General features: G+C 46.8%; 1 protein-coding gene, 1 long non-coding RNA gene and 1 pseudogene across 3 annotated transcripts; 1 reads left to right on the top strand and 2 right to left on the bottom strand.

Moving 5' to 3' along the window:
* The first annotated feature begins 3,848 nt into the window (after positions 1-3,848).
* Positions 3,849-4,923, top strand: LOC143684561 (lymphokine-activated killer T-cell-originated protein kinase pseudogene; annotated as a pseudogene).
* A 1,413-nt stretch (positions 4,924-6,336) lies between these two features.
* CDKN1A (cyclin dependent kinase inhibitor 1A) lies at positions 6,337-15,270 on the bottom strand. Its single transcript, XM_077161629.1, has 3 exons — positions 15,179-15,270; positions 10,049-10,480; positions 6,337-7,920 (listed from the first exon to the last, which is right to left on the bottom strand). The coding sequence occupies exons 2-3, from the start codon at positions 10,467-10,469 to the stop codon at positions 7,871-7,873; spliced, it is 471 nt and encodes a 156-aa protein (XP_077017744.1). The 5' UTR covers positions 10,470-10,480; positions 15,179-15,270; the 3' UTR covers positions 6,337-7,870.
* A 515-nt stretch (positions 15,271-15,785) lies between these two features.
* On the bottom strand, positions 15,786-23,268 carry LOC143682632 (uncharacterized). 2 transcript variants are annotated; one of them, XR_013175201.1, is made up of 3 exons: positions 23,028-23,268; positions 21,473-21,594; positions 15,786-17,676 (listed from the first exon to the last, which is right to left on the bottom strand). It is a non-coding gene; the product is annotated as an uncharacterized LOC143682632 (long non-coding RNA). The 2 variants fall into 2 exon arrangements; XR_013175200.1 differs by having other exon boundaries at positions 15,786-17,673.
* Between the last annotated feature and the right edge of the window lie 4,247 nt (positions 23,269-27,515).

Below are 27,515 nucleotides of genomic sequence, written 5' to 3'. Positions count from 1 at the left end.
CTAGTTGTGCAATCATCACTGCAATCAATTTTAGAACATTTTCATTATGCCAAAAAGAAAAATAACAAATAAACATGAAAAAAAAATCCAAAACCCTCTATAAACCTTATCTGCCCCCTATTGTTGACCCCTAATATTGGTGTGGTACATCTGGTACTGTTGATGAAATAATATTAAGATATTGCTGTTAACTATATTCCATAGTTTGCAAAAGGTACTTTTTCCCCCATGTACCCACCTATTAATTCTTTGTACAAGCATCATACTTTTGTACCAGCTCATGTAAGAACTTATTTATATTTTTAGTGTTAATCATAAACAGCATCCACCGCAAGGTTCATTGCGTTTTTTTGTGTTTGTTTTGTTTTTGGTTTTGTTTTTGTTTTTGGCATGGGCAGGCTCTGGAAATCGAACCCGGGTCTCCGGCTTGGCAGGTGAGAATTCTTGCCACTGAGCCGCTGTTGCACCGCCCTCATTGTGTTTTTGCTGTTGTTGTTGTTGCTGAAACATTTTTTTATTGTGAAATATATTCAAAAAAGCAATAAATTTCAACGTACATTTTAACAAGTAGTTATGGAACAGATTTCACAGTTTGTTATGGGTTAACTTCCACAAATTCAGGTTTTTTCTTCTAGCACCTCCAAGACACTGGAGACTAACAGAAATGTCAATATATTGATTCAGCAGTCATATTCACTCATTAAATTTTGCCTTTGTTACACTCCTTCTCTTTAAGCAGCATATATACCTAAAAGCAATACATTTCAAAGTATATTGCAACAAATAGTTGTAGAACAGATTTCACAGTTTGGTATGAGTTACAATTCCACAATACTAGTTTCTTATTTCTAACTGCTCAAAGGTACTGGAGGCTAAAAGAAATATCAGTAAAATGATTCAGCACTGATTTGTTAAACGCAACTTTCTGTGTATAACTCCACCATCACCTCTGATCTTTCTCACACTCTGTGGGGGTATTTGGGCTATGTCCATTCTAACTTCCTTTTTTTTTATTCTATAGTATAACATATATAAAAGCAAAGAAATAAAAAAAGCAATCGTTTTCAAAGCACTCTTCAAAAAGTGGTTACAGGATAGATCCCAGAGTTTGTCATGGGCTGCCATACGATCCTTTCATATTTTTCCTTCTAGCTGCTCCCGAATATAGGAAGCCAGAGGGCTTAAATATTTTTTTATCATCACTATCGACTTTTTTCCTTCTTTTTTTGTGAGCAATAACATATATACAAAAAAGCTATGAATTTCAAAGCACAATTAGTTGTAGAACATATTTCACTTTAACATGGGTTACAATTTCACAATTTTAGGTTTTTGCTTCTAACTGGTCTAAAATACTGGAGACTAAGAGATATCAATTTAATGATTCGGCATTCATATTCATTTCTTAAGTCCTATCTTCTATGTATAATTCCACCATCACCTTTGATCTTTCCATACCTCTGTTTGGGGTTGTTTGGGCTATGGCAATTCTAAATTTTTTATACTGGAAGGGTCTGTCAGTAATATGGGTAGAGAGATGGAAGTATCTGATGTTCTGGAGAGGCTGGGCTAGGTTTCAGGACTTATCTGGACCAGGCACCCATCTGGAGGTTGTAGGTTTCTGGAAAGTTACTCTAGTGCTTGGAACCCTTGTGGAGTCTTGTATATTGCCCTAGGTGTTCTTTAGGATTGGCTGGAATGGTCCTGGTTGGGGGTTGGCAGGTTATGATAGGTAGCAAGGTCTACCTGAAGCTTCCATAAAAGCAACCTTATGGTAGTTAGATTCAGGTGTCAACTTGGCTGGGTGAACGTGCCTAGGTCTGTTGCTGTGGACATGAGCCAACAGTACGTGAATCTCGTTTGTTGCTCATTACATCTGCAGTCGGCTAAGAGGCGTGCCTGCTGCAATGAATGATGTTTGAATTAGTTGGCTGGTGCTTAAATGAGAGCCTCAACATTGCACAGCCAAAGCAGCTCAGCATATCTCATCTTAGCACTCACAGCTCAGCCCAGGCCTTTGGAGATGCAGAAAGAAGTCACCCCAGGGAAAGTTGCTGGAACCCAGAGGCCTAGAGAGAAGGCCAGCAGAGATCATCCTGTGCCTTCCCACATAAGAAAGAACCTCAGATGAAAGCTGCCTTTCCTCTGAAGAACTAACAAAATAAATCCCCTTTTATTAAAAGCCAATCCATCTCTGATGTGTTGCATTCCAGTAGCTAGCAAACTAGAACAAACCTCCAGAGTAGCCTCTCGACTCTATTTGAACTCTGCCACTGATGCTTTATTAATTACACTTCTTTTCCCCCTTTTGGTCAGGATGGAATTGTTGATCCCACGGTGCCAGGTCTGGATTCATCCCTGGGAGTCATCTCCCACGTGGTTTATTTTAACTATACATGATAGGGCATGGATAGAAAAAAGCAAGAGAGAAGCTTAAAAAAAAAAAAAAAGGAAAGAAAATATAAAAGATCCATTCTGAACCTCTTCAGTTGGCAAAAGTTTTTCAAAGTAGCTTCTGTATGGTGTGTGAATACGTCTCAATAAAATTACATTTTAAAATAAAACAAGACAAAAAATAGTCTGCAGGTAAAGATGAGGTCAAAGGTGCAGTTATAATACCTTTTGTTGATATCTGAGTAAAATTTCCAAGAATCTTAAGGGCGTACTTCTTAGGCCCTCTCTGCCAAACGTTAGGGCTTCTAAGAATCTTAAGGGCTTTGATCTAGAGCATCTTAAAGGGTTGTACCTCTCAGCATAGGGTTGAGAGACGCGTCTCAAAGAGGCTGGTGGCTTTTTTAGTCTAATGGTGTGGTGTACACCAAAAGCCCACAGTTTTTTAAGTCATTATATCAGCTTAGACTGAAAAGAAACGAAGACATTTTAAAACAAAAAGAGGCCCTGAGACTCCAACTTCCTACAGTTAGGAAGCAGTTGAGAAAGCTACTCAGCTGCAAAAATGGGCTAAGATAACTCAGAAAAAAACAACCAAAATCTGAAGAGAACCATTTCCAGGTATGAGACTTGTCCTAATCAAGGAGCTGATGACATGTGCCCAGCTGGATTTCAGAATTGCTGTGAGCCAGTGACTGCTATATGCCTCCCTCCTTTTTGAATGGGAGCTCTGTTGTGTTTTGCTATGCTGGATGTGGAAGACAGATAACTGTTTCTTTATTTCACAGGTCTTCAGATCTAGAGGAACTATACTGGAGGAGTTGCATCGAAGAAGCCCCATCCATACCTGAACCCAATTTAGTTTCTAAAATCCAGAACATCAAGCCTAAACTTGATACTATAATAGGATGATTATATGGGATGAGATGAGATGGGATTATTTAGGATGGGATGAGACTTTGAGGATGAGTGATTTTGGAGTCTGATTTGGGGGTGAGGGGTAAAGTATATTTTGCATGTGAGAGGAACATGAATCACGGGGAGTCATAGGATGATAATTAGCCTCCAAAGATGGTCCTCTAGGGAGACACGCGTCCTGTGTAATCTCTTTCCATAGTGAATCTGGGCTGGCCTGTGCAATCAACAGAATGCAGCAGAAGTGATGCTGTGAGATTTCCAAGTGTGGGTCATTAAAAACAACTTAAAAAAACCTTGCAGTTGAGTTAGCGCTGGCCTTATTTGGAGCCATTCGGGACGCAGTTTACTAGACGGCCTTAGCCTCGAACTCTCCTCACCTCGGCTTTTTCTACCACAGGGTTTGACTCTGCCGCGATGCTTGTCTCTGAACCTACAGAGCCCATGCAGCCGGAGACCTTTGGAGATGTATAAAGAAAACACCCCTGGGGAGAAAGCTAGCAGGCGTCACCATGTGACTTCCCAGCTGAGAGAGAAACTCTGAATGTCATGGGACTTCCTTGAGTGAAGGACCTAGAGTGGTTATTACAATGGAAGGAACAAATAATTTCAAGATACTGAGCAAAGTATCTGAAAAAAAGAAATCTGTATTCTGCTCAACTCCATGTATAGCAATTCCTGCCTCTCCATTTATGCAGAAGCTTGGCTTTGGTACTGGGGTAAATGTTTACCTTATGAAAAGATCACCAAGAGGTTTGTCTCATTCTCCTTGGGCTGTGAAAAAGATCAATTCTAGATGTAATAATCATTATCAAAGTATGTATGAAAAAAGACTAACTGATGAAGCTAAAATTTTGAAAAATCTCCATCATCCAAATATTGTTGGTTATCGTGCTTTTCCTGAAGCCAGTGATGGTAGTCTGTGTCTTGCTATGGAATATGGAGGTGAAAAGTCCCTAAATGATTTAATAGAAAACAAAATAAAGACAGCCAGGTTCCTTTTCCAGCAGCCATAATTTTAAAAGTTGCTCTGAACATGGCAAGAGGATTGAAGTATCTGCACCAAGAAAAGAAACAGCTTCATGGAGATATAAAGTCCTCAAATATTGTAATTAAAGGTGATTTTGAAACAATTAAAATCTATGATGTAGGAGTCTCTCTACCATTGGACGAAAATATGACTGTGACTGATCCTGAGGCCTGTTATATTGGCACTGAGCCATGGAAACCCAAGGAAGCTTTAGAGGAAAATGGAATTATTACTGACAAAGCAGACGTATTTGCCTTTGGGCTTACTCTCTGGGAAATGATGACCTTATCTATTCCATACATTAATCTTTCATATGATGATGAAGATGAAGATAAAACTTTTGATGAAAGGGACTTTGATGATGAGGCACACTATGCAGCTTTGGGAACTAGGCCACCTATTAACATGGAAGAACTGGATAAATCATACCAGAAAATAACTGAACTCTTCTCTGTCTGTACAAATGAGGATCCAAAAGATCGTCCTTCTGCTGCACACATTGTTGAAGCTTTGGAAATGAATATACAGTGATCACCTCATATTCATTACTATTTCAGCATGAAATATGGCTCATGTATATAACTGTTCTCAACTGTAATATCTTTATATAATTACTATGATAATCTATAGACTCTGTATTACTGTAAAAAGATTTACTGCAATACCTTTATGTAGTTACTATGATAATCTGTAAATAGAAGTAGTTTATTAAAAGATTGTAGCATCTTGTTAATATTGCAATAACCATTTCTACTACTAAGGGATTTCTTGTGTGCTTATGATGATAAGTATTTGAGATTGTAGTGAGTTTTCTACACATTTCAAGACAGCTACTCAAGTAATTGAGGTTGTTCATACAGATTTAAAACACTATCAATAAAATGTGTAACTAACATTAAAAAAAAAAAAACTTGCAGCTTCCATATTGGTCTCTTAGCTGACTCGAGGGACACTCCTTCTTGGAAACTGGTCACCGTGCTGTGAAAAGCCAAAGTTACATGGAAAGACCACATATAGGCACATGGTTTGAGAGCCCAGCTGAGCTCCCAGCCAACAGTCAGCATTAACTGCCAGCCATGTAAAGGAGGCATCTTGAAAATGGATCCTCCAGCCCCATCAAGATGCCCTAGCTGAAGCCATGTGGGACAGAGACGAACTTTCCCCACTGAACTTTGCCCAAATTGCAGAACCATGAGCAAATAAGTGATCATTACTTTAAGGCTCTAAGTCTTGTGTGCTTTATTATGAACAGATAATTAGGACATGCATGCAACAGTACTTTGTTCTTTTTTACTGTTGTATGGTATTCCAGTACATAAATACACTATTTATTTATATATAGAACGATTTTCTGTTATGGGCATTTCGATTGTTTCCAGTTTGGAGCAGTTAAAATAATGCAATGAACATTCTTGAACATGTCTTTTGGTGTATATATGTGCAAATTTTAATGGAATTACTGGGTCATGACATAAGCGTAAGTTTAACTTTAGATATAATGCCAAGTAGTTTTCCAAAGAAGTTGAAATACTTTATATTTCCATTAGCAAGGTATAAAAGAGTTCCATTTCCTCCACTTTGCTAACATTTGGCATTGTCAGTCTTTTTAATTTTAGCCATTCTGGTAGGTATATAGTGATATCTCATTGTAGTTTTAATTTGCATTTCCCAGATGAGTAATAACATAAAGCCATAATATATTCCTTACTTAAAAAGACTTCACAACATTATGTATATTTATTACCAAAGCTTTTTAAAATGTTCATATTTGGCATATAAAAACATCAGAAAGAACAAACCAAAATAGTAGCAGTGGCTATTTTGCAAACATGTAATGTTTATTATTTCTGTTTTGCTGCTGTTTGTATTTGTTTGCCACGCTTTCTGCATTTAAAAAAAGTTAATGTTTTATTTTTAAAATTATTCTTAAACTTATGGAAACAACCAAGAAAACACCAACAACTAGTTTTTGTAAATGACAAGGTATAATGACAACAATATTATGACCAGTAAAGTCACCAAGAAACGTTTATTGAGCACCTGCTGTATACCCAGCACTGTGGGTGGGGTTATGAAGGACACAGAGCAATACAGGACGTAGCCCTTGCCCTTGAGAGGTTTAGTCTAGGCAGAGAGACGGAGGAACCGGGACACATGGGAAGCCAGGAGAAAACAGTCTAGGCCAGGATGTCACAGGAGCCTCAGGTGTTTGGGGTCAGACCCACCAAGTGCTTCAGGGCCTGCAGGGGCTCAACATTCAGTGCCAGGAAAGACAATAACCCACAATTCCCAGTCCCATATCAGCCCACTTAGTGTGCCCTATCCACAGCCTTTACTCCCTGCCATCTTAGAGCACCTGACTCCTTGTTCAGCTGCTACTCAAAGTGCAATGAAATGGGAGAAGGGTGGGGCAGGTGGAGAAGGTCTTCGGATGAGTTTCAAGTGCTTGCGTTACACTCTCCCTCCTAAAAAGATAAACTGTCCCCCACGCACACACTCCTAACACACAGAGGTCTCCACTCTAGGGGGCCCTTCCAACCACCCAGGACCCTCCCCTCCAGTCAGAGCCAAAAGAGGGGGAGGCAGTTGCTGCTTGAGCTGCCTGAGGTAGAACTGGGGAGCCCTACTTCTAGCGTGCCCCTTCCCCATCCAGTCCATTGAGTCTGGGGAGACAGGCAACCTGGAGCTGCCGGCCAGGGCTGGGAGGATTCTAGAGGGAAAGGACATGAGAGAGTGGAGAGGCGGGGTTGGGGGTGGAACTTGAGACCCCAGTTGGAAAAAGTTGGGACTCCTAGAAAAGTAGAGGGGGAGCCAACAGGGTTGGTGACCAAACATGGAGGCTGGCTTCCCTGTGGGCGACAGAGGGGAAGGTGGGGATGGTTTGCTACAGGTCCCCACCTTGCCCTTGCCTGCATAGGAGATTGGGATGTCAAGGTCAGGAGGGTGCCCAGCCCCCCGCCCTCTTCAAGGTCACCTTAGAAAAGGTGAGGGGACTCCAAAGTCTTTGATGATGCCCCACTCTGCTGGGTCCCCTTAAAAGTGCGATCTATTTCTCAAATGATGAGGAATTCAGGTCTGAGAATGAAGGAAAGGGGTGGGATTTCATGACACCCACGAGACAATGAGTGGAGGGAGCCATGCCACTCCGAACAGTACCACCCAGAGGGTGAGGGTGGAGGAGAAAGTCGCTGGCGTGAAGCCAGCTCCACCTTACCTCTGGGAGAGAGAAAATTAACAACAATAGGATGAGAAGGTTTTAAATAAGGTTTTGTATAATAAAAAGACCCGGCGCTCTGACAAGCCAAACCTTCCTGCCACCTATTTTTCTGTTTTTCCAATCATTCTGATAATGCCAGAGGCTGAGTCAGGGGTGGGGGGGTGGAGGCGGGGGAGAGGGTATGTACATGAGGAGGAGTTTAAATTAAAACACAAATAATAATTAAGACGCACAAACTGAAGGATTGAGCCAGAGGATGTGAAAGGGGCCTGTGGGGCTCCCTTGCTCCCCGGAGCGTGAGGCCACCTGTGGGTGGGTTAGGGCTTCCTCTTGGAGAAGATCAGCCGGCGTTTGGAGTGGTAGTAATCTGAGGAGAGAAGACAAGACGTCAGCCTGGCCAGGGTGAGGGGGGCTGCAAAGCAGAGCCGCCCACCCAAGGCAAACTGTCGAGCGGCCAGAGCACCTCCTCCCTGGAGCCAAAGCCACCCAACTGCCAAAGATAGGAAAGAACCATGGGACCGCGACTCCATCTCCTAGGGGGAGAGACAGCTCTAAAGTCAAGCTGTCCAACACAACAGCCACCAGTTGGTCACAAATGGGGTGTGGTTTGGTGCTATGTACCCCAGGAAAACATGTTCCTGGGCTTAACCCATTCCTGTGGACGTTAAGCCTCATAAATAGGATGTCCTGATGAGGTTACTTCAGTTAAGGTGTGTCCCAGCTGAAGCAGGATGGGTCTTACTCTTATTACTGAAGGCCTTATAGGGAAGGTCACAGAGAAAGAGAAAGCCAGAGGAAATGGCAGAAGCTGAAAACCAACGGAATCCAGAAGACAAAGAAGCCAGGAGACGCCACCATATGCATTGTTGTATAACCAAAAAGCCAAGGACCATTTTTTTCTGGCAACCAGCCTGAAAATACTAGTCTTCTGAGAGAAAGCACTGCCTCAATGATGCCATGATTGTGGACTTCTGCTAAGCCTCAAAACTGTGAGCCAATAAATTCCCATAGTTTGGTCAACCCACTGCATGGCATTTGCTTTGGCAGCCAGAAAATGAGAACATGTGGTTATTCAAATTCTCTGAAAACAAATAAATTAAAATTCCACTCATCAGTTGCACTGGTCACATGTCAAGTGCTCTACAGCCACTGGGCAGCACACACACAGACCATTCCCATCATCGTCAAGACTTCTATTTGCCAGTGCTAATAGAATCTAGGGATTCAATTAGATAATTGACAGTGTTCAAAGCCAGTGCCTGGCTCATATAAATGTTAGCTCTTAATATTATTATTGTCATAGTTGCAAATTTGCTGTGGGGCCCTTGACTTCATCTCTCTGAGCCTGCTTCCCTATAAAATGAGAATTGTGCTGTAAGCATTAAATGAAGTGCTTTCTATATAAAGGCCTTGGTCTGCGGCCCAGCCTAACAAGCACTCAGATGTTAGCCTCATTCATTCATTATTTATCAAGCACGTATTGTGTGTCAGGCGCTGTTGTAGGTGCTGGGTGGGGGGGGGTCAGCCATGAACAAGATATACATCCCTTTCTTGTAGGGATAGTATTCAGGGAGAAAGACAATATCAAGGTAAGGAAGTAGCTGTTGAGAGACAGATGATAAGTGCCAAAGAGAACAGAACAGGCAGGAGGGAAGGGGGAAAAAGTGTGTGTGTGACAGGGAGGATGCTAGGGATTGAATCAGGTCCCCCCCACAGAGACATGCTGAAGTTCTAACTCCAGGTCCTGTGGGTATGAACCCATTTGTAAAAAGAATCTTCAAAGGTGTTATTAAAGTGAGGCCAAATTGAATCAGAGCGGGCCTTAATCCAACATGACTGGAGTCCTCATAAAGCAGAAGAAATTTGGACACGGTTGGAAGAGACAGACTGGGAGGCAGACGGGCTTGTGACAGAGGCGGGGACTGAGCCATGAACTGCTGACAAGTCACCAGCAGAACACTACAGACTTCAGAGAGAAGGTGAGCCTGCCAACGCCTTGATTTCGGACTACTAGCTTCCAAAACAGTGAGGAAATACATTCCTGTCGGTTAAGCCAACTAGTCAGTGGTATGTTTTCACAGCACCTCTGGCTAGAGGGAGAGTAAGGCTTGGCTAGGGTAGCCAGGAAGTTATTATCATCAGTCTTCTCTCCACTACAAACTCATCGTGAAAGCTTAGGCAAGGCACTTTTCCTCTGAGTCTTGTTCCCTGGTCTATAAAAGATGGGTAAGAATGTACAATGGCATAAGATTGCTATAGGGACTAAATGAAATAATCAACCTTAGAAGCTTAGCAAAGGGCCTGGCATATGACAAATTCCTAGGAAATGTTAGCTAGTTGGTCTTTGTTGCAGACTTTCTGTGCGACCTCAAGGAAGTCACTTCCCTTCTCTGGACCTGTTTGCCCCTTTGCCTAATGAGCAAGTTGGACCAGGTGCATTCTGAGAGTTGGGTCCCCCTGCCCCCCACAGTGCCCTTCTCTGTACTTGTCCTCACCTGTCATGCTAGTCTGTCCCCGTTTCCTGCGCTGAGGGACTCCAGGCCCACCCGGGGACACCTCAGGTTGCTCAGGGGAGTTAGGCATGATGGTACAGGACAACGACAGGTCCACGTGGTCCCCCTGAATCAAGGCAGCCGAGGTGCAGGGTCGCTTGCCCCCTTCCAGGTCATCCCCGGGCCCTGTAGACAGGTAGAGTTTGGGGAGACCGAGGCCCCGGACGCGCTCCCAGGTGAAGTCGCCCTCCAGCGGCGTCTCGGTGACAAAGTCGAAGTTCCAGCGCGCACGGGCCTCCTGTGCGCAGCCGGCCATCAGCGCATCGCAGTCACGTTGCAGCTGCTCACTGTCGACGGGGCCAAAGAGACGGCGGCACACTTTGCTGCTGCAGGGGATTGGACGGGCATTCCCGGGCTCCGACATGGTGCCTGTAGCTGAGACATAAGTATGACCCCGGTCACTGGGGACACTGGACCCTCCTTTACCTGACCATGTTTGCCCTTAGGTGGAACTGGTCTCTTTTTTGGGCCTCTCCTGACGGGCCAGGTCAGAGGGTCTCTCTGGTTCCCTCCTATGGAGCCCCAAACCAATTTAAGAGCGTGGAGTAGGGCCAGTGCTGGGTCAACCTGGCACCCCCAAGGTCGCTGCGCAAACGGGCAGCTGAAGGACACGCTTATGTTAACAAAGACAAGGTTATTGCAATAGCAGGGATCAGGGTCCCGTTTACCACCAGATATTATCAGCTAAAATCAATTTGTTTTCCCCCAGAGGTGTCCTAGTGGGTGTGAATGCCCCAGATATGTGTGAATTGCCAGAGCTCAGGAGTTTCCCAATCCTGCCAAGAGGCCAACTAACTCCCAAATGAATGAATAAGCTGAGGGGTCCTCCACCCCCCACCAAAATATCTATTCCCATAACTCTGCTGTGCAACTTAAAAGTACCCTGGACTTGCAGGTCAGAAAGACCCGGGCTCTAGTCCTGCCTCTCCCACTTACTACCTAAACTTTAGCAAGCCATCCAATATCTCTGAACCTCGGTTCCTGCATCTGTAAAATGGGGCTGTGTGAAAGTTCAAGGGGCATGGTTGTAGAAGCACGCTCAAGCAATCAGTCAGTGAGACCCTCCAGGGAAGGCAGATGGAAGAGCTGAGAGGCTGTATCCTTGATGGTTAAGAGCAGGCGTTCTGAAGCCAGACTGGGTTAAAATCCAGGCTCTGCTGGGTGACCTTAGATGAGTGACTTAACCTCTCTGGGCTCCAGTTTCCTCACCTAAAAAAAGTGAATGTCTCAGAGGGTAGATGTAAGGCTTAACTGAGTTATGTCTGTAATGTGCTTAGGGCAGCACCTGGTACAAAGAAGCCCTTGGGAAGTGGGAAGTAGTATTTCTTTCTGCCTTCAATTCTGGCTGAGCCTTCTGCCTCTTCCCTATCACTTGGGCTTCCCCCAGCACCCACCTCCTTCAGACCGTAGCTGATAGGTGCTGAGGGCTGAGGGCCTTTCCCAAGGATGTCATCAGACAGGTGGCCTGGGGATGAGGAGGGGCTGGGCGGGGTAGGGCAGGGCCAAGGTTTCTCCTGGGCTGAGCCACATCCTGCCAGGCACATCAGGTGATCTGAAGTCTAGACACCTCTCAGTCCCTGCCCTGCATTGTATCCAAGGAACCCATTTTGTAGGCAGAGAAAATTAAACCTGATCAGTCTACCCGGCTCCTCTCCTTCCACTTCAGGAGACAGAAAGCTGAGAATGAATATACCCATCAGGGAAGCCCCGGCCCCCACATGCCCTGCTCTGGCGTGACTCCAGGGCTGGGTGACTGCAGGACCTTGGCAGGGACGGGGTTCTGGGGACAAGTCCCAATTTGCAGGTGCTGGGAGTGAAAGCTCTGAGTGGCTTCCTGGGGCAAGAAGGCCTATACCCCATGCCCCACCCCACCTAAGCAGGGCCTACGACTCCACGTCTCAGCTGATTGGGGAGGCACTCAGTGACTCAGAACAAGTTTAAAGGGCAGGAGCTGGAAGAGATACAAGATTTGCCCTCAAATCCCACAGCTAAACAGGGCAAGAGACTCTGCCCCATAAAGGAGACACACAGTAGGGTGGGCAGAACCTTCAAATAACCTCAGCCCAGCCTCTTCAAAATAGGGGTGAGAATATATATATATATTGGCATGGGCAGGCACTGGGAAATGAACTCGGGTCTCTGGCATGGCAGGCGAGAATTCTGCTACTGAGCCACCATTGCCTACCCTATTTATATATTTTCATGTGCCAGGGGAGGTTGTAAGCACTTTACAAATATTAATCCTCTTAGAAGGAAGGTAGATATTAGCTGTTTTTAAAGAAGAGGGAATCAAGGCTCAGAAGAGTTAAGCAATTTGCCAGGCCTGCCTGCCCTGGGTTCTGTGTTCTGTGCTGGCACCAACTCCCTCTCTTATTTTGAGGTTTCTTAATCAGAGATACCCATCAGCATCACTTGGGCAGCTTTTTCAAAATCCTCATTGAGAAGATAGGATTTAACAAATGAGTATGACTGCTGAACCAATATACTAATATTTCTTTTGGTCTCCAGTGTCTTGGAGCAGCTAGAAGAAAAAACGAAAAATCGTGGATCTGTAACCCATACCAAACTTTAAAATCTGTTCTATCACTACTTGTTAAAATGTACTTGGAAATTTATTACTTTTTTTGTATATATGTTATATTTCACACAACAAAAAAAGTTAAAATACACACACAAACATTGAGGGGTCCCCTGTCCCCAGACTAACTTCATGTAAATTAAAGGGGATTCAAGCAAGTGTTTGGTACTGCCCCGCAGGGGTGCACTCTTGGGGTGCCAGTCAAGGGGGGCACACTGGATGGCTGAAGCAGGCATTCTGAGTCTCAACAGGTCCTTTGGCACAAGGAGGAAGAGCCTGCCTAGGGCTTTACCAGGCAGCTGGACATCTCCTGGCTGCTAGGAGCTGAAAATGGGACGGGAATCAGGGCAGAGATCTTCTCTCTTACCACTCTTTCCTTTATGGCTCTCCTGGGCCTCTCTTCCCCCACCAAGCACCTGCTCTCAACCAACTCAGAGAAAAAACTCAGAAACACAAACCCTCAGATTTTACAAACAAGTAACAGAGTTCAGCCATATTTTAATTTCCCGGTAAACAGTAATCTCTTAGTAAATACTGTTGAACCAGTGGGGTACTCTTTTTAAGGGGTTAGAGTGGGGGAAAGGATCAGCGCAGCAACTGCGGCCGGGAAGGATTCCCGCAGCTGGATTCCGCGGGAAGACGGGTTGCTGTGCGCGCGGCGGCCGGGAGGGGGCACCGATCTCCAGGAAATCAATCAGGCGCGGGGTGGGAGGTGCGTGGGCCGAGCCTTGGAAGGTGGGAGGGAGAAGTTGTGATGAGTCAGTTTCCTGCAAAGCGCTCCCCGCCCGCCAAAACTCCGCTTCCACTCCGGCGGCGCGTCACCCCTGGGCTGGGAAAGGGGGAGAGCGCGGGGCGGGGCGGGGAGGCCAGGGCCGCGAACACGTCACGCTGAGCCGCCAGGCTTCCGAAACCCCCGCCGCTGTTGGGAAACAACCGCGCACTCTCGCGCCGTCTCTGTCACACACGCACGCACACACACACACACACACACACACACACTCGCGCCTGCACAAGCGCGCCGAGATCTGGCCCCTCCACCTTATCTCCACGCCCAAAGTACAGGATGAGTCAGATCCCTGGAAAATAAAAATAGACGGGAACAACGAAAACAAAACCGCTCGCGCGTCCTCCCCGAAACGCGACGTGGAGCGAGGGCGGCAGGAAGGGAGGTTGGGTGGGAGGGAGCTGCCTGGGCGCCCCAAAGTGCCAAATCCAGTACCGAGATTCTTTTCCACTCGTGTCCACCCGCCGCGGGACAGGGAGGCCTCCCAGTGACCCGCGCCGGGCGGCGGCACCCGAGGGGCGGGCGACTGGCTCTCCTGCTCGGCTCCGGCTGGTCGCCCTCGCACAGTGAGCTCTGGGCTAGGCCGGGGGCGCCCCGAGCCTCCCAGGGCGGCTGACACCGGCCCTAGACAGCTTTGGCGCCCCACACCGCTAAGATGCGACCCCTTCTCGTCTCCCATCCCGGCGTGGACCGCGTGCCCCACTGTCCCGGGGCGCCCGGCTCGGCTTGGACCCCAGAGTTCAGCGCCCCGGACCCTCCGGCAGGCTGGACGGGGTTCTCCCGGCGGCGGTGGGACCGATCCCTGCGCTTCTCCGACCGACAGAGAACGGCAGGAACCCGCCCAGATCCCGAGGGCGCGTCGCGGGGCGGGGGCTAGAAACCCGGTCCAGGACCTCCCGGTGTCCCGGCTTCCCTGGGAACACGCTGTACCAGCCAAGTGGGTCACTGTGCTGATGAACGGACAGACACCAGGGAGAGGCAGGGGTGGGGTCTTCTGGGGGCGCCACCGCCCCCCAGCCCGGGCGGGATTCTGACTTCATCCGGCCCGCTCCCCAGGGTCTTCTTGTCACCGTGAGTCACCTCCTCACTTGCCCTTAAGGGACGTGTCCTGGCACGTTCCCGAGGTCTAGGGACACAGCCCGCGCTGACCTCAGCGCTCAGCCGAGCGGCGAACACCGCGGCGTCGAGCTCCCGGACTTCGGGGGCCAGGGCCCTGGCGACACTGAGTGGACTGATTGGCCCAAGAGCCGTCCCGGGGCGGGGCCCACATGAACCTGCTTCGCTCCGCGTCCCCCGCCCCTTCGGGGACCTCCGGGAACCCGGCCTCATCCCCACGTCGCGAACGAGCGGGGTCCGGGGCGCCTCCCCAACGCGGAGAGTTCGAGGGCGGCCCCACCCACGCCTTCCCTCTCTTCAGCGGATTTTCGAGGGGAGGGGCGCCTGGCTGGGGATCCCCAGGACTCGTGCCCCCGCTCCGCCTAGAGTCTGGGACACATCCCGACCCTCATCATATGCGCACTTACAGCCATCCGTGCGCGCAAATCGAGTACTCACGGACCCACGCAAGTCATTCACCTGCCGCAAAAACACCTGTGAACACAGCACATACACACACACACACACACACACACACACACACACACACACAGCGGCTACGTTCAGCGCAGTGCTCCGGGCCAGGATGTGCTGTCGCCTGCCGCGGCTCCCTCACCTCGTCTGGGTGTCTGTGTCTCGATGAACTTGCACCGGAATCTGGATCTCCAGGCCACCGGCTCCCGCAGCCGCTCACACCTCAGCTGGCGCCGCCCGGAGCAGCCCTGATATAGCCCCTGCGCGGACACGCCTTAAAAGGCGGGACCGGCCGCTCGGCCCACCGCGCCGCCGGGGACCGCCCTCCCCAGGGGCCCGGGCGGCTCCGCGCCCGCGCCTGGCCCAGCTCCAGGTTCCTCGCCAGCAACTGGAGTCGGGGCCTCGTCGGCTGCAGAGGGCGCTTCCCCCCAACCCGCGCGCCTGGGCTTGCGAGCTTGACACATTTCTCCATGAATTTAGCCATAAGCCGGGCTTTTTCTGGTTTGGGAAGTGAGTGGGCTTTGGCCAGGAGAAGGCGGCATTGTTAGGATGAGACCCCTTTCCATTTCTGGCCCATTGCTGACCGATCTGGGCAAGGATTTACCTAACCCAGATTTATAAAAATTCTTAAAAAATAATAAAAATGATGCCCTTCACTTTGCAGTTCCCAGAAAAGTCTCACTACACCACCACTGATTCCACGGCACCTTGGGGTACCCAGACACCCCAGCAAAGTTTTGACGCCAGAGTGGAATTCAATCTCCTTTATTTTACAGATGAAGAAACAAGAGGCCCAGAGAACTAAAGGCTTGCAAAGTTGTTGCTTGCCAATCGCCTCAGGGAAAGAGGGAATTGGAGTTAATTCCATAAATCTCAGAAAGATCCAACCAGGTCTCCAGGAGAAATGGGACAGTGAACCAGCTTCCCCTTACCCCCCACCCCACCCCACCCACACACCTCACTCTCACCTCAGCAGAAGAAACCATTGTGGCTAGGTGGGGAAGAAGCATTGGTGAATGAGCTATCACCTGGATATTCCACAAAAACACACCCCACATTCACTGCTGAGGAAACTGAGGCTCAGAGAGTTTAAGTGACCTGGCTCAGGTCACACAGTGAATTAATGACTACGACAGCCCTTTTGCCTCCATTCCAGAGCTCTGCCTGCTGCCCCCTTTGCTTCAGTAGCTCTAGACCTCATTTCCAGGGGATTTATTGAAGTGACACTGATGAAGGACAATTCTGGAATTCTCCACTGGTGCTTCTGTCAGATATAGAAGTATGTGAGGGGTCCAGCTGCTCCCACCTAACCCCACACACCCAGCCCTCCTCACACCTTGCCTTTGCCTCTCTCACTCACTTCCAACATTTGCAGTTTCTGCTTTATTTTTTTATTTTTTGCAGAGAATAGAGTGTTAATCTGAACAGAAATCCCATTAAAAAAAAAAATAGAATCCATGCTTGGAGTGGCTACAATTACTGACATCTAGGGCTGTTGAGTGTCTGGAAATCTCTGCCCAGACATGCCCTGTCTTCTTCCTTTAATAAGGCTGACCTCAGGGAGGACAGGCCTTTTTCTCTACTGTGGGGCTGGGAGCACAGGTCCGGCTGGGAGAGCACAGTCCCAGACCCTCTCACCTGCCTGATCCTGGAGACAGGTCAGGATTGTACCTAAACCTCAGGAGGGCCCCAGAGATGTGAGACCTCAGGACCCACCCACACCACCCAAGGACTAAGTTTCCCAATGTCCAGCAGAGGACAGGCATATCCTCCTCCTGCCTTGAATCCCTTCTGCTTTTGGGCATTTCAAATAGACTTGACATTGTATGCCTGTTTATTTTGGAATTTTTTCCCCCTTTTAATGAAGGCTTGTATTGAATTATTTAAAGTTTTGTGGCACTGAGCTTCACAATGAAATAATTCTTTTTGTTGTTGTTGTTGGGAAATGATTTTTTTTTAATAACTCCTAGCTCCCCACCACCATTATAATGGAATGCAACAAATATTTATTAAGCATCTACTGAATGTCTAGTAACTGTTCAGTAGTTTAAAAATGTTTGCAACCATGCACTTGAATGTGTAGCCAGGCACACACTTCAAGGGGAAGAAAACTTCTCCCCTGAAGAGGGCAAAGGAGCAGGCTGGTAGAGGTCACAAGATCTAACTCCCACCACATACACACCCACACATACACTCAGCAGTGCCAGATCCCAGGCCTGCTCCAGGAAATCTGCTGTAAATCACATATTCTATTCAGAGAAACTCGGGCCTCCTGGAGAGAAGGAGGCCACGCTCTCCTTGGGGTCTCTGGGGGACCTCCTGTCTCCTACCACCCTCCTCCCTGCCCCAAAGTAGGCAGCCCCAAGGACAGAACAGCCACCAGCCTCTTCTATGCCAGGGCTCAACATGCTGGGACATGTTCCTGGAGGCCAGAGGACAGATGGAGCCACAGCCTGCTGCCAAGGCATGCTCTCCAGGAGGCAGGCTTAGAGACGGAGAGAGGGCTCAGCTTCGGAGACAGGAGAGTCCAGACCAGCATTTCTTCTGGGGCAGAGGAGCAGATAATGGAGAGGGAAGATGGAATGCCCAAGCCCGCGAAAGGAGGATGTGAGGAGGGCCCAACGGTGGCTGCAGGAGCTGCTAGGGAAGAGAGAGGAAGTGCTGGGATAATGTCACCATTTCTTAGAAGAGTCTCGGGGAGTCCCAACCAGGGACAGCCAGCTTTCAGAGGAATTCACCTCCACACAGGCTCCCAAGAAGTGAGGCCCAAGGGAAGAAGCAGAACAGAGATTTATTATATTACTGAGCAGAATAAGCCCTGTATTTTTTAAAAGAAAAATTAGACTGGGAGTCCACACTCTGACCTTATGGGGACTTTACACAGCCAGTGCAAGGGTCAGTACTGATCATACAGTGAGACACAAATATTTGTGGCAAAAGTTATACCACACAAACACTTCCAGCTTCCTAAGCCAACTGCCAAAGATTGAAATTTCACCATTAGAAATACATTCCTTTGGCTTAGATCTGTTCTTTGTTAAATAAGATCAGATAGACAAAGTGCTTATCATAGTGCTTGGCAAAGAAATCCCTTTATGAATATTAGTTATTATTATTCCTATAGTACAAACACTCCCAGGGAAGGCAACCCTTGGGGTTTAATAGTCATTTACACTTTAGTGATTGACTTAGGTAGGTTTCCCAGAAAACACACTCTGAGGTGGAGATTAGCATGCAGGAGGTTCATTGAAAAGTACATTCAGGATCAACAGCAGTTTGGGTGTACAAGAAACAGGATTGGGCAGAGAGAGAAACTGGGCTGTGATAGAGTCTAGAAGCTCTAATGAGGTTTAAGGTGATCCCACTGGGAGTTCTGGAGCTGGGATGCAATGCCTTCAACAGTCATTTAGAAGGCAGAAATGAGGGGCGGGGGTGGGGGTGCTTGATGCATGACTTTGTGCAAGGGAGCTCCCTTATCTGAGGACTATTCCTGAAGAAGGACTCAACTGTGAGCATCAGCAGCCAAAACTGCCAGCATCCAGTGGGGAAAATGTCTGGGTCCTGCGAGGGATTCTGGGTGGCACAGTGCAATGTCCACTACAGTGTGAATGAGTTGATCAGATCATTTAGGGATTAAAAGGAGGTGAGGAAGTACCGTGGTCATAGACCACTTAAGGAGCAAAGGGCTCTCTGTGTCTTCGCACATACCCTTCCCTCTTCCAGGGATGAGTTTCCCTAACCAACCTAGTCCCTCCATCCTCCCCACTGCCACCGCCACCACCCTCTCACTCAATGACCCACCCTAAGTGACTCCTTGGTGTTGAGGCCTTTTCAGGCCTCTCTCCAGTTCCCAGAGCTCCAGGAGAGCAAGCCTGTCCGCTGTGCATTGCTGGCCTGCTTTGTTTACGTGCCTGGTACATCCTCTGAGCTGCAAACGCAGAGATGTTGAGCCCATATTTTATTCATCTTTGTACCTTTGAGATCTGGCAGCTTCAGCTGGGAGCTCAGTGAATATTTATGGAAGGGCCATTTTTGGACTGCACTCTGAGATTAGACTTCAGTGCCCTTGTTTCTGAGGCTTCTCTTCTATTTATTCATTCATCTGTTCGTTTGTTCACTTAAAAAATAATGTAATTAATACCTGCTGCTCGACCCAAGAACTAGACCATTACAAATCACTGACATACCTTCCTTATGTGTTCCTGTTCTGTCCCTTCTTCCCCTACCTCAAAGTAAACAAATATCTTTAATCTTGTTTAACTTTCCATTGTTTTAAATAGTTTTATCATATGTAGCCAAGACAATAAAGCTCAACCATTTTTCTATGTGCTTTCCTACACTTCCCAGCCTTCCCACCCCCGTGCAGATAGGCAGGGCCAAATGACTAGTTCTGGCCAACATGAGCACATGTGACATTTGTCTCTTTAGGTTGAGGCCAAGAAAAACCCAGGTTTAATTCTCCAGTGTTTCTGTCCTCCACATCTGTTGCAAACCGGAAATCTCATGTCCCAGATAGTGCCACAAGATGGTGGAGCTTCCATCAGCCTGGGTCCTTCAATTGTATGAAACACCATGCACCACCAACTTGTGTGGGAGAAATATGTGAAAAAGTAGTCCTTTGTTGTGTGAACTCATTGAGATGTTGGGGTCATTTGCTGCAGCAGCATAACCTAACCTAAGCTGGTCTTCAAGGACTTTATTACTTAATATGTTGTAACTAAGATTTATCCATGCATTTGTGGATGGTTCTGGATTGTTAAAGTGTGCAGCACCCAATAAGCCATACTTTTGGTAGTCACATTATTTTGTAGCTCCCTTCCTTAAATGTAGCTGGCCTCATGACTCGTTTAGCCACTAGAATGAGGTCTGTTTGAGGCCTAAGGTTTATGGTGGTCTGGTAACTTCTGCTTTGCATTCTTGAGTGCCTTAAGTCACCATGTAAGAAGTCCAATCACTCTGAGACCACCATGCTATGAGAAGCTCAACCGAGTCACGTGGACAGACCCCATGTGGAAAATAACCAAAGCTCTGGGCTACCAGCCAGCACCAACCTGCCCAACCTATGAGTGGGGCCATCTTGAAGGTTGATCGATGGGTCCCAGTTGGGTCTCCCCAATTAAGTACTCCCACATGCAGCAGAGATCAGCCATACCCTGGGAGCCCCTACCTAAAGTGTGGAATTGTGAGGAAACAAATGATAGTTGTTTCCACTATGAGTTGGCATGGTCTATTATCACATAATCGATCATTAAAACATGGTTCAGTCATTTTCCCTGTTATTTAAAATACAGTTATCCAATCTCTTGTCAATAAGCGTTTGTGCTATTTCCGTCTTCTGCTATTATGCATAGGACAACTATAAATATTCTTATCCATGTCTCTGGTACACATGTGCAAGAGTTTTCTTGGATATATACCCATGAATCTCCCTGTCAGAAGGGAAATTATCAGAGAATCATCCATACCAAGTGGTTGGGCCTTGCTATCTCTTTCAAGATTATTGGGACAACTTTAAAGCACATTGGGAACACACATTGGGGACTGTCATCGCTTACATTTTTGTGGAGGAACACAAAAACAAATCTAAAGGAATGAGGCACTAATGGTAGGATTTCAGATACTGTGACAACTGAATAGACATTTAGTGGCAAGGAGAACTGCGCATAGATCCTGAATCCAGTCCTGTCATTTAGCCTTCAAAGCCTCTAAGACACCTCCTCACTTAGGCCCTTTAGCTCAGGACAGTCTTCAGGACAATCCTAAAGCAAGTGGGAATTATGCATTCTTTAATTTTTTTCTTCCTTAACAAATTACTTTTAAGGTCCTCCCAAGAAAAGCCCCAACATACATCGAATTGCTGAGTTGGATCCTCTGATTGCAGCATGAAGTCTTAGCAAGTCACTTCACACTCATTATTTCATATCTCCCCACTCTTCCCCACCCCACCCTCAATTTCAGACAGGTGTTTTAGATTCATATTACAGATAGGGAAATGGAGCTGCTGGCTTTAGCTGAGGTGACACTGGGAGGGAGTCAGGGCAGATCTAGGGCTCTCATTGTGGCCCCACCATCTCTGCTTCCCCACCCCCTTCAGCTACTTTTCCTTGCCTTTGCTTTCCTAGGGTGGCTCTGAGTGTCACCCGAGGGTGGAATGCTACCAGAGTCACTTGGAATGCAACAGCTGCAAACCCCAAGTCCCAAATGCTTGGTGGTCCCCCTGGAGCCAAGCTGAGAGCCAGGGAGTGGCCCCAGTGGCTTCTAACCACCCTGCACCTGCTAGGAGGAATAATTGCTGATGTCTCCTCCTGGATATTGTTAGTTGCTTAGGGTTGGACTTAGGGAGAAAAGTGGAGTATGTGTTAGGAGAGCATGAACTTCTGTAACAAGCCCTCAAATTTCAGTGTCTTAAACCAATAGGAGTTTATTTCTCACTCACATATGAATCGAGTAGGGATGTTTGGGTTGGCAGGTGGCTGACCTCCATGGGGTGATTCAGGGATGCAGGCTCTTTCCATCCTGTGGCTTCACCATCTTAGCGGCTCAGATCTTTGCTTCCAGCTAGAGGAAGGAGAAAGAGCATGAAGAAAGCATGTGCACTTCTTTATTACCTGGCTTCGAGCCAGGTGACTCACATATTTCCCACCTACATTCCATCGCAGAGAACTTGTCATGTGGCCCCATCCAGATGTCAAGGTCGATGTGGTCCCTGGATGGGGGCACAGATTTGAAGTGACCTGCCGGCCACTGTAGGGGAGTAAGGCAGATGGGAGGCCCTAACTCTCCCCCGCTTCCTACGAGAAGGTCGTTTCCTCCAGAGACTCTGGACATGGCCACAAGAAGAACAGTGCTTCGTCTTCACTTATCTTCATCTATAAAATCCATGATCTTACAACCACCCTGAGAGGTTAAAAATAAAGGTAGACATGTTCCTTCCCAGTTCCCAAAGCAAGCAAGCAAGAAACCAGGACACAAAGAAACAGTGTGACTCATATAAGGTCACACAGCAGGACCAGTTTCCCCCTTCTGGTCATAGCTTTTTTTTCTTTATTATTTTTCTCCACCAGTCAACATTAAAATCTGCTGAGAAGTCACTGAACTGAAATGCAGAAAAATCCCTAACTCAGCAAACCCATCTGAAAATTCCCTGGGGGCCTAGGAGAAGGATTACCAAGAAGAAAGGGCCTTTCATTGCCAGAAATGGAGGTGTAGAGACCCTGGCAGGTTCTTGATGCAGTGTATGGGACTCAGGTTAGACCCTGTGGGGGTGTGGGCGGGTGGACGGCTTGCGGTGGTGAGTCCCAGGAAGGCTCACCCCTCCTTTTCCACCGCGCAGGCCTGAAAGCCCTCCATTAGGCTGTAGCCCATCCTCCGTGATTCCCTACTAAGAGGGTGGGAGGAAAAGGAATGCTTTTTGGGGAACTCCTTTTTTAAAAATGCTCACATAGGGTGCACGGGTGGTTCAGTGGTAGAATGCTCGCCTTCCATGCGGGAGACCCGGGTTCCATTCCTGGGCCATGCATCGCCCCTGCCCCCCACCAAAAAAAATGCTCAGATCCCATATCACATGGACTCTCTCTGGAAGACAAGAAACGATGAGCGCGGTTGCCTCTGGGGAGCACGTCCGCCTCCAGCTGCACCCCGGACGCCACCATCGAGTCTTTGTGGATGGCGGGTGGCTCCTGGGGTTGTGCTGTGCCACGCCTGCCTGTCTCAGAGCGGAAAGGAGGCTTACTCTTCACAATATGTATTTAAAATAGTTAATACCGTTCTGAATAATAACGAACCCAATTTAAAAATACATATTCTAAGTCCCAGCCCTATCTGAAGCCACTGAATTACAGAATAGGTGAAGCGTCAGCTTTACAAGTGCACAGATACTTTGAAAAAAAAAAATCTCCCCAGAGGTCGAAACCTCCCCACCCCCAACTCCCAGGCTCACGGCTTTGGGAATCCTGATTTAGTCTGTTCATGCACAGGGCCCCCTTGCTCACCTCTAGAAGCTCTCAGCAGACCCTTCCACCTGGATGAGAAGGAGGGAATTAGGAATAGGTTCTGCAAGTGAGGGGCGGGTGCGGGGCATGCCTCGGGGAGGGGAGGAGAGAGCCCGGGTTTCAGACGGAGACGGGTGGGGAGGCTCCAGGCTGAGCGACCAGGAGGCCAGCTTGGTTTTCTGGGCAGACAGGTCCCCCAGGGCCCTGTAGCTCAGAAACCCCCTCCACCTCCGATCACCCCCCCCCCCCCCCCGCGCCCTCTCCCGTCCCCCACTTCCCCCGCCCCCGTGAAGCGGATCAGCATCTCCGGCCAGCACGGCTCCTGCTCGGCCTTGCCCGGGCTTGCCTTACATTGCATCATCGCGGGGCCCCCGCAGTGGCCTTGCCGGGTGCCAGGGGAGCCGCCCACTCACCACTGGATAAAACCGGCTAATTATATCACCCTGAGACCCAGGGCAGGGGCATGTGGGCATTTTCAGCTGGCTCAGCCTGTTTCTACTTGCTTTGCATGATTATTCTTGATTTTCTCAAAATAATAATAACAACCGACCAGGAAAAAAAATCGCCAGGGGCTGTGGAGCATGCTGTTGAAAAAAGAGACTTGTTCCACACGCTACCAAGGTCCTAGAAAGCCCTATCCAGCCCTTTTAGCTTAGAAAACAAAAGCCAAACTCTTGACTCGGAAATCAAATCTCCACGGACCAGGAGGCTCTGACAACAGGAAACAATGGAATCAGCAGAATCAGAAGGACAAATATTGCTTTGACAACATCAATAAAGGCAGCACAATAATCTATTTTCTCAAAAATCTTTAAAATTCTATTCGTAAACATTCGACAAATGGTGCTGCAATAACTGGGATATGCACATGGAAAAAGAATGAAATGTGACCCCACTGCACAGTATATAAAAAAATAATAATAATATTTGTGGTTTAGTCAAAAGTGCAGAGTTTTGTTTTTCACTGATTTCCTGTATTTGTTTATTTTGAGTAGATAATACATGATTCACAGTCAAAAGATGCAAACGGATGTGCAGTGAGAGTCTCCCTCCTACCCCTGCCCTCTCAGCTGCCCGTTTCCTTCCCATGGGCAGAGGCTGTGGCTGGTTGCTTTGTGTCTCCTTCCTGAAACAGTCCGTAAAGCTCCAGGTTCACAGTCCTTCATCTGAACCCTGGATTTCAGAATCCAGAACTTTTCGGATTCTGTCACCTCCAGTAGGCTCTGTCGGAAATCATTCTCCCAATTTGCCCCCGACTATCCCAGCTTTTGCACTGTTAGTCCCAGATCCTGAGAACTCCCTCAGTCCAGGACAAACCAGGTTGATGGATCACCCTAGGTCAGGGGCAGTATCCATCATGTATTGTATTTGGCCTAAAAGGAATAAATAAAACTGCAAATGGCTTCACATTCTTTCAGCTCAGTTTTTGCCGCCAACTGAATTTGCCCAAAGCAACAAATTGGTTTTCAGAACTTTGGGATTTGGAAATTGTGGATGAGGAATTGTGGGCCTATAAACAAAAATGCATATGTTCTTTTGACACTAATACAAACACAGTGCTGCATATCTTGGTGGTTGGTTTGTTTTTCATTTAATTTACGTTACACCTCTTCCACATCACTACATAGAAAGTCTCCTGTTCCTTTTTTACTGGTGCATAGTACTCCTTTTTATGAATGAATGTACAGGCTATCTCCACTCTTTCCCTACTACAGACATGCATAGTTTTAAATGTAGCTAGCTACGAGGGGCGGGGCATGGGGAGGGGCAGGAAAGGAACCAGACATTCATTCCTAATGCTTATTTGTAACTAAACATTTAAGTCCAAGCCTGCTCAGAAGTAGGAGAGAGAAGAAAGACTTGCTAAGGTCTTCAGAGCCTCCTGCAATTTTCCACCCTCTTACACCAAAAAAAGTCATTCACATTGAGTGATTCTTCCACTGAATTTCCAGTTGCAAAAGAATGAAATTGGATCCCTACCTCATACCATATTTAAAAATTAACTCAAAATGGATCAACAACCTAAATGTAAGAGCTAAAAACCATAAAACTCTTAGAATGGAAAATAGTAAGTGTTGATGAGGATGTGGAGAAATTTGCAAGGCTGATGAGAATATAAAATGGTGCAGGCACTGTGGAAAAATGTTTGTCAGTTCCTCAAAAAGTTAAACATAGAATTAATTACCTTATGAGCTCGCAATTCCATTTCTAGGTGTATGCACCAAAGAGTTGAAAGCAGGGACTCAAACAGATAGTTGTACACCAGTGTTCATAGCAGCAATATTCACAGTAGCCAAAATGTGGGAGCAACCCAAGTGTCCATCAACAGATGAATGGATAAACAAAATAATGGTATTTACATACAATGGAATACTATCAATCATAAAAGGTTCTGCATGCTCCAGCATGGATAAAACTTGAAAAATTTATGCGATGTGAAATAAGCCAGATACAAAAGGACAAATATTGTATGATTCCATTTACATGAAATGTCTAGAATCAGCAAATTCATAGTGACAAAAGTAGATTGGAGATTATCAGGGGCTGGGGGCAGGGAACGAAGAATTATTATTTAATAAGTACAGAGTTTCTGTTTTTGGTGATGAAAAAGTTTTGGTAATGGACGGTGATAATAGTAACACAATATTGTAAAGGTAATTAATGCCACTGAATTGTACATTTAAAAATATATGTCATGTATATATGTTACCACAATAAAAAATAATTTAAAAAATAATAATAATGCTTTCTCTAAGCAAGGAAATAACTTACATCCAGGCCTACTTAATTCCCCAACTGCATTTAGCCTTGAGGGTTCGTCATGGATGGAACTGTTTTCCTGCAGTTAACATTCTAGTGAGGTGATTTAAAGCTGGAGTGTGTAAAACAATCACAAACTGTACAAGGAAGCATCTAGTATGGACTAAATTGCAAGGTTCTGAGCACAACCTAGAAAAGTCCCCTCAGACACAGTCCAGAAACCCAGAGGGTAGTCCATGCCTGAAACTGAGACAATCGGGGGGAGGATCCAGAATTGGTGGGGCAGAAGCTTATGCAATGATGGAGGCTTTCTTTAAGAGAAAGACACAATTATAAGTATTATATTGCCAAGGCACCTTCTGTGCCCTGTGCCCTATACAAGGGAGAGTCCTGGAAGCCTCCTTCATTAACTTCATCAAAATCCACCCCTGTGTGTGGCAGAATAAGGGTTAAGCAATAGGAGGAGAGGGGTGGCACCTGGGGGTCACAGTTTTAAGACTTTAGAGACCAGAATAACAGGCTGGAGGAAGATATAGGAGAAGCAAGAGAGGAGATTTACTCCAGGGCCCAGCTCAGTATCTCATGCACCCGGGACCGCTCAGCCGTCTCTACACAGGGTGCTCTGATGGTTCCTTACCCCCATTCACTGTTTCTCCCAATAGTAATAATAACAACAATAATAATTGGTATTATAGCAGCTCGCACTTATCAAACACCTTCTATGTTCCAAGCACTGTTCTGAGTACTTTACCCATAGTTGGTTGATTACTTTTCACAGCAACGCTTATGAATGAGGCACCATTATTTTCATCCTCATTTTACAGATTACGAAACCAAGGTAGAGAGAGATTAAATCACTTGCCCAAGCCAGAAGAGAAAGAGCAAGGATTTGAACCCAGGCAGGTTGGCTCCAGAAGCAAAGTTCTTAACTGCTAAATAACAATAACAGTTTAGGTTGGGATTACCCTGTGCCAGTTGCTCTTCTAATTGTGTAGATGTATCATCTAATCCTTACAGGTACTATTATTATCCCTTTCTTACAGATGGTTTAACCAAGACACAGAAAGATCAAGCCACTTGCCCAAGTCACACAGCTAGGAAGCTGCAAAAGAGGGATTTGAACCCAGGATTCTGGTTCCAGAGGCCCCATTCTTATGCACCAGCTGTACCCCTGAGCCATGATCAGATTTAAAGGTAGTTTGGAAACAGTGACCATAGTTTATATTTCTCTGCATGCTGCATAGTGCCAATACAGTAGAATTTAATAAGCACTCAATAAATAGTCAATCAAACCTCCTCTAAAATAACTCTTTTCCTGATATTTACAAAAATCACTTTCCAAGTTCACTGTAGAAAATCTGGAAAATATAGAAAGGCTCCAAGCTGTAATGCAAGTCATCCTCACTGCAGCAGTTATAACCATGGCTAACCTTTTGGCGTCCTTCCAGACAGTGTTATAAAAACAGGATCCCACTTTATGTTCCGTTTTGTAATTTCATTTTTTCTCGTTTATCAACAGATCACAAACTTCTTCCCATGTCAATACATTTTCTTCTGCAACTTCTGCCCAGGAATACTTTGTGATTGCCTGAGCATTCTACTCAGGGACCTGCCAGCAAGGAATGAAAGTGTCCCCCACAAACAGCTCCCCCTCTTCAGGTATGAACTCCTCCATCTCCCAAACATGTCCACTCTATATACCCAACCCTCTTCTACCTTCTTCTGGAA

This window comes from Tamandua tetradactyla, chromosome 5 (assembly GCF_023851605.1).
Source record: "Tamandua tetradactyla isolate mTamTet1 chromosome 5, mTamTet1.pri, whole genome shotgun sequence".
In the NCBI taxonomy this organism is placed as follows: domain Eukaryota; kingdom Metazoa; phylum Chordata; class Mammalia; order Pilosa; family Myrmecophagidae; genus Tamandua; species Tamandua tetradactyla.
This window is presented reverse-complemented; position numbering and strand designations above follow the sequence as displayed.

Bases quoted from the DNA above. Each gene is read 5' to 3' on its own strand.
- CDKN1A (XM_077161629.1), bottom strand. From the start codon at position 10,469: ATGTCGGAGCCCGGGAATGCCCGTCCAATCCCCTGCAGCAGCAAAGTG. The intron at 7,921-10,048 runs GTGAGGACAAGT...TTCTCTCCTCAG, and splicing joins GGGACAGACTAGCATGACAG to ATTACTACCACTCCAAACGC.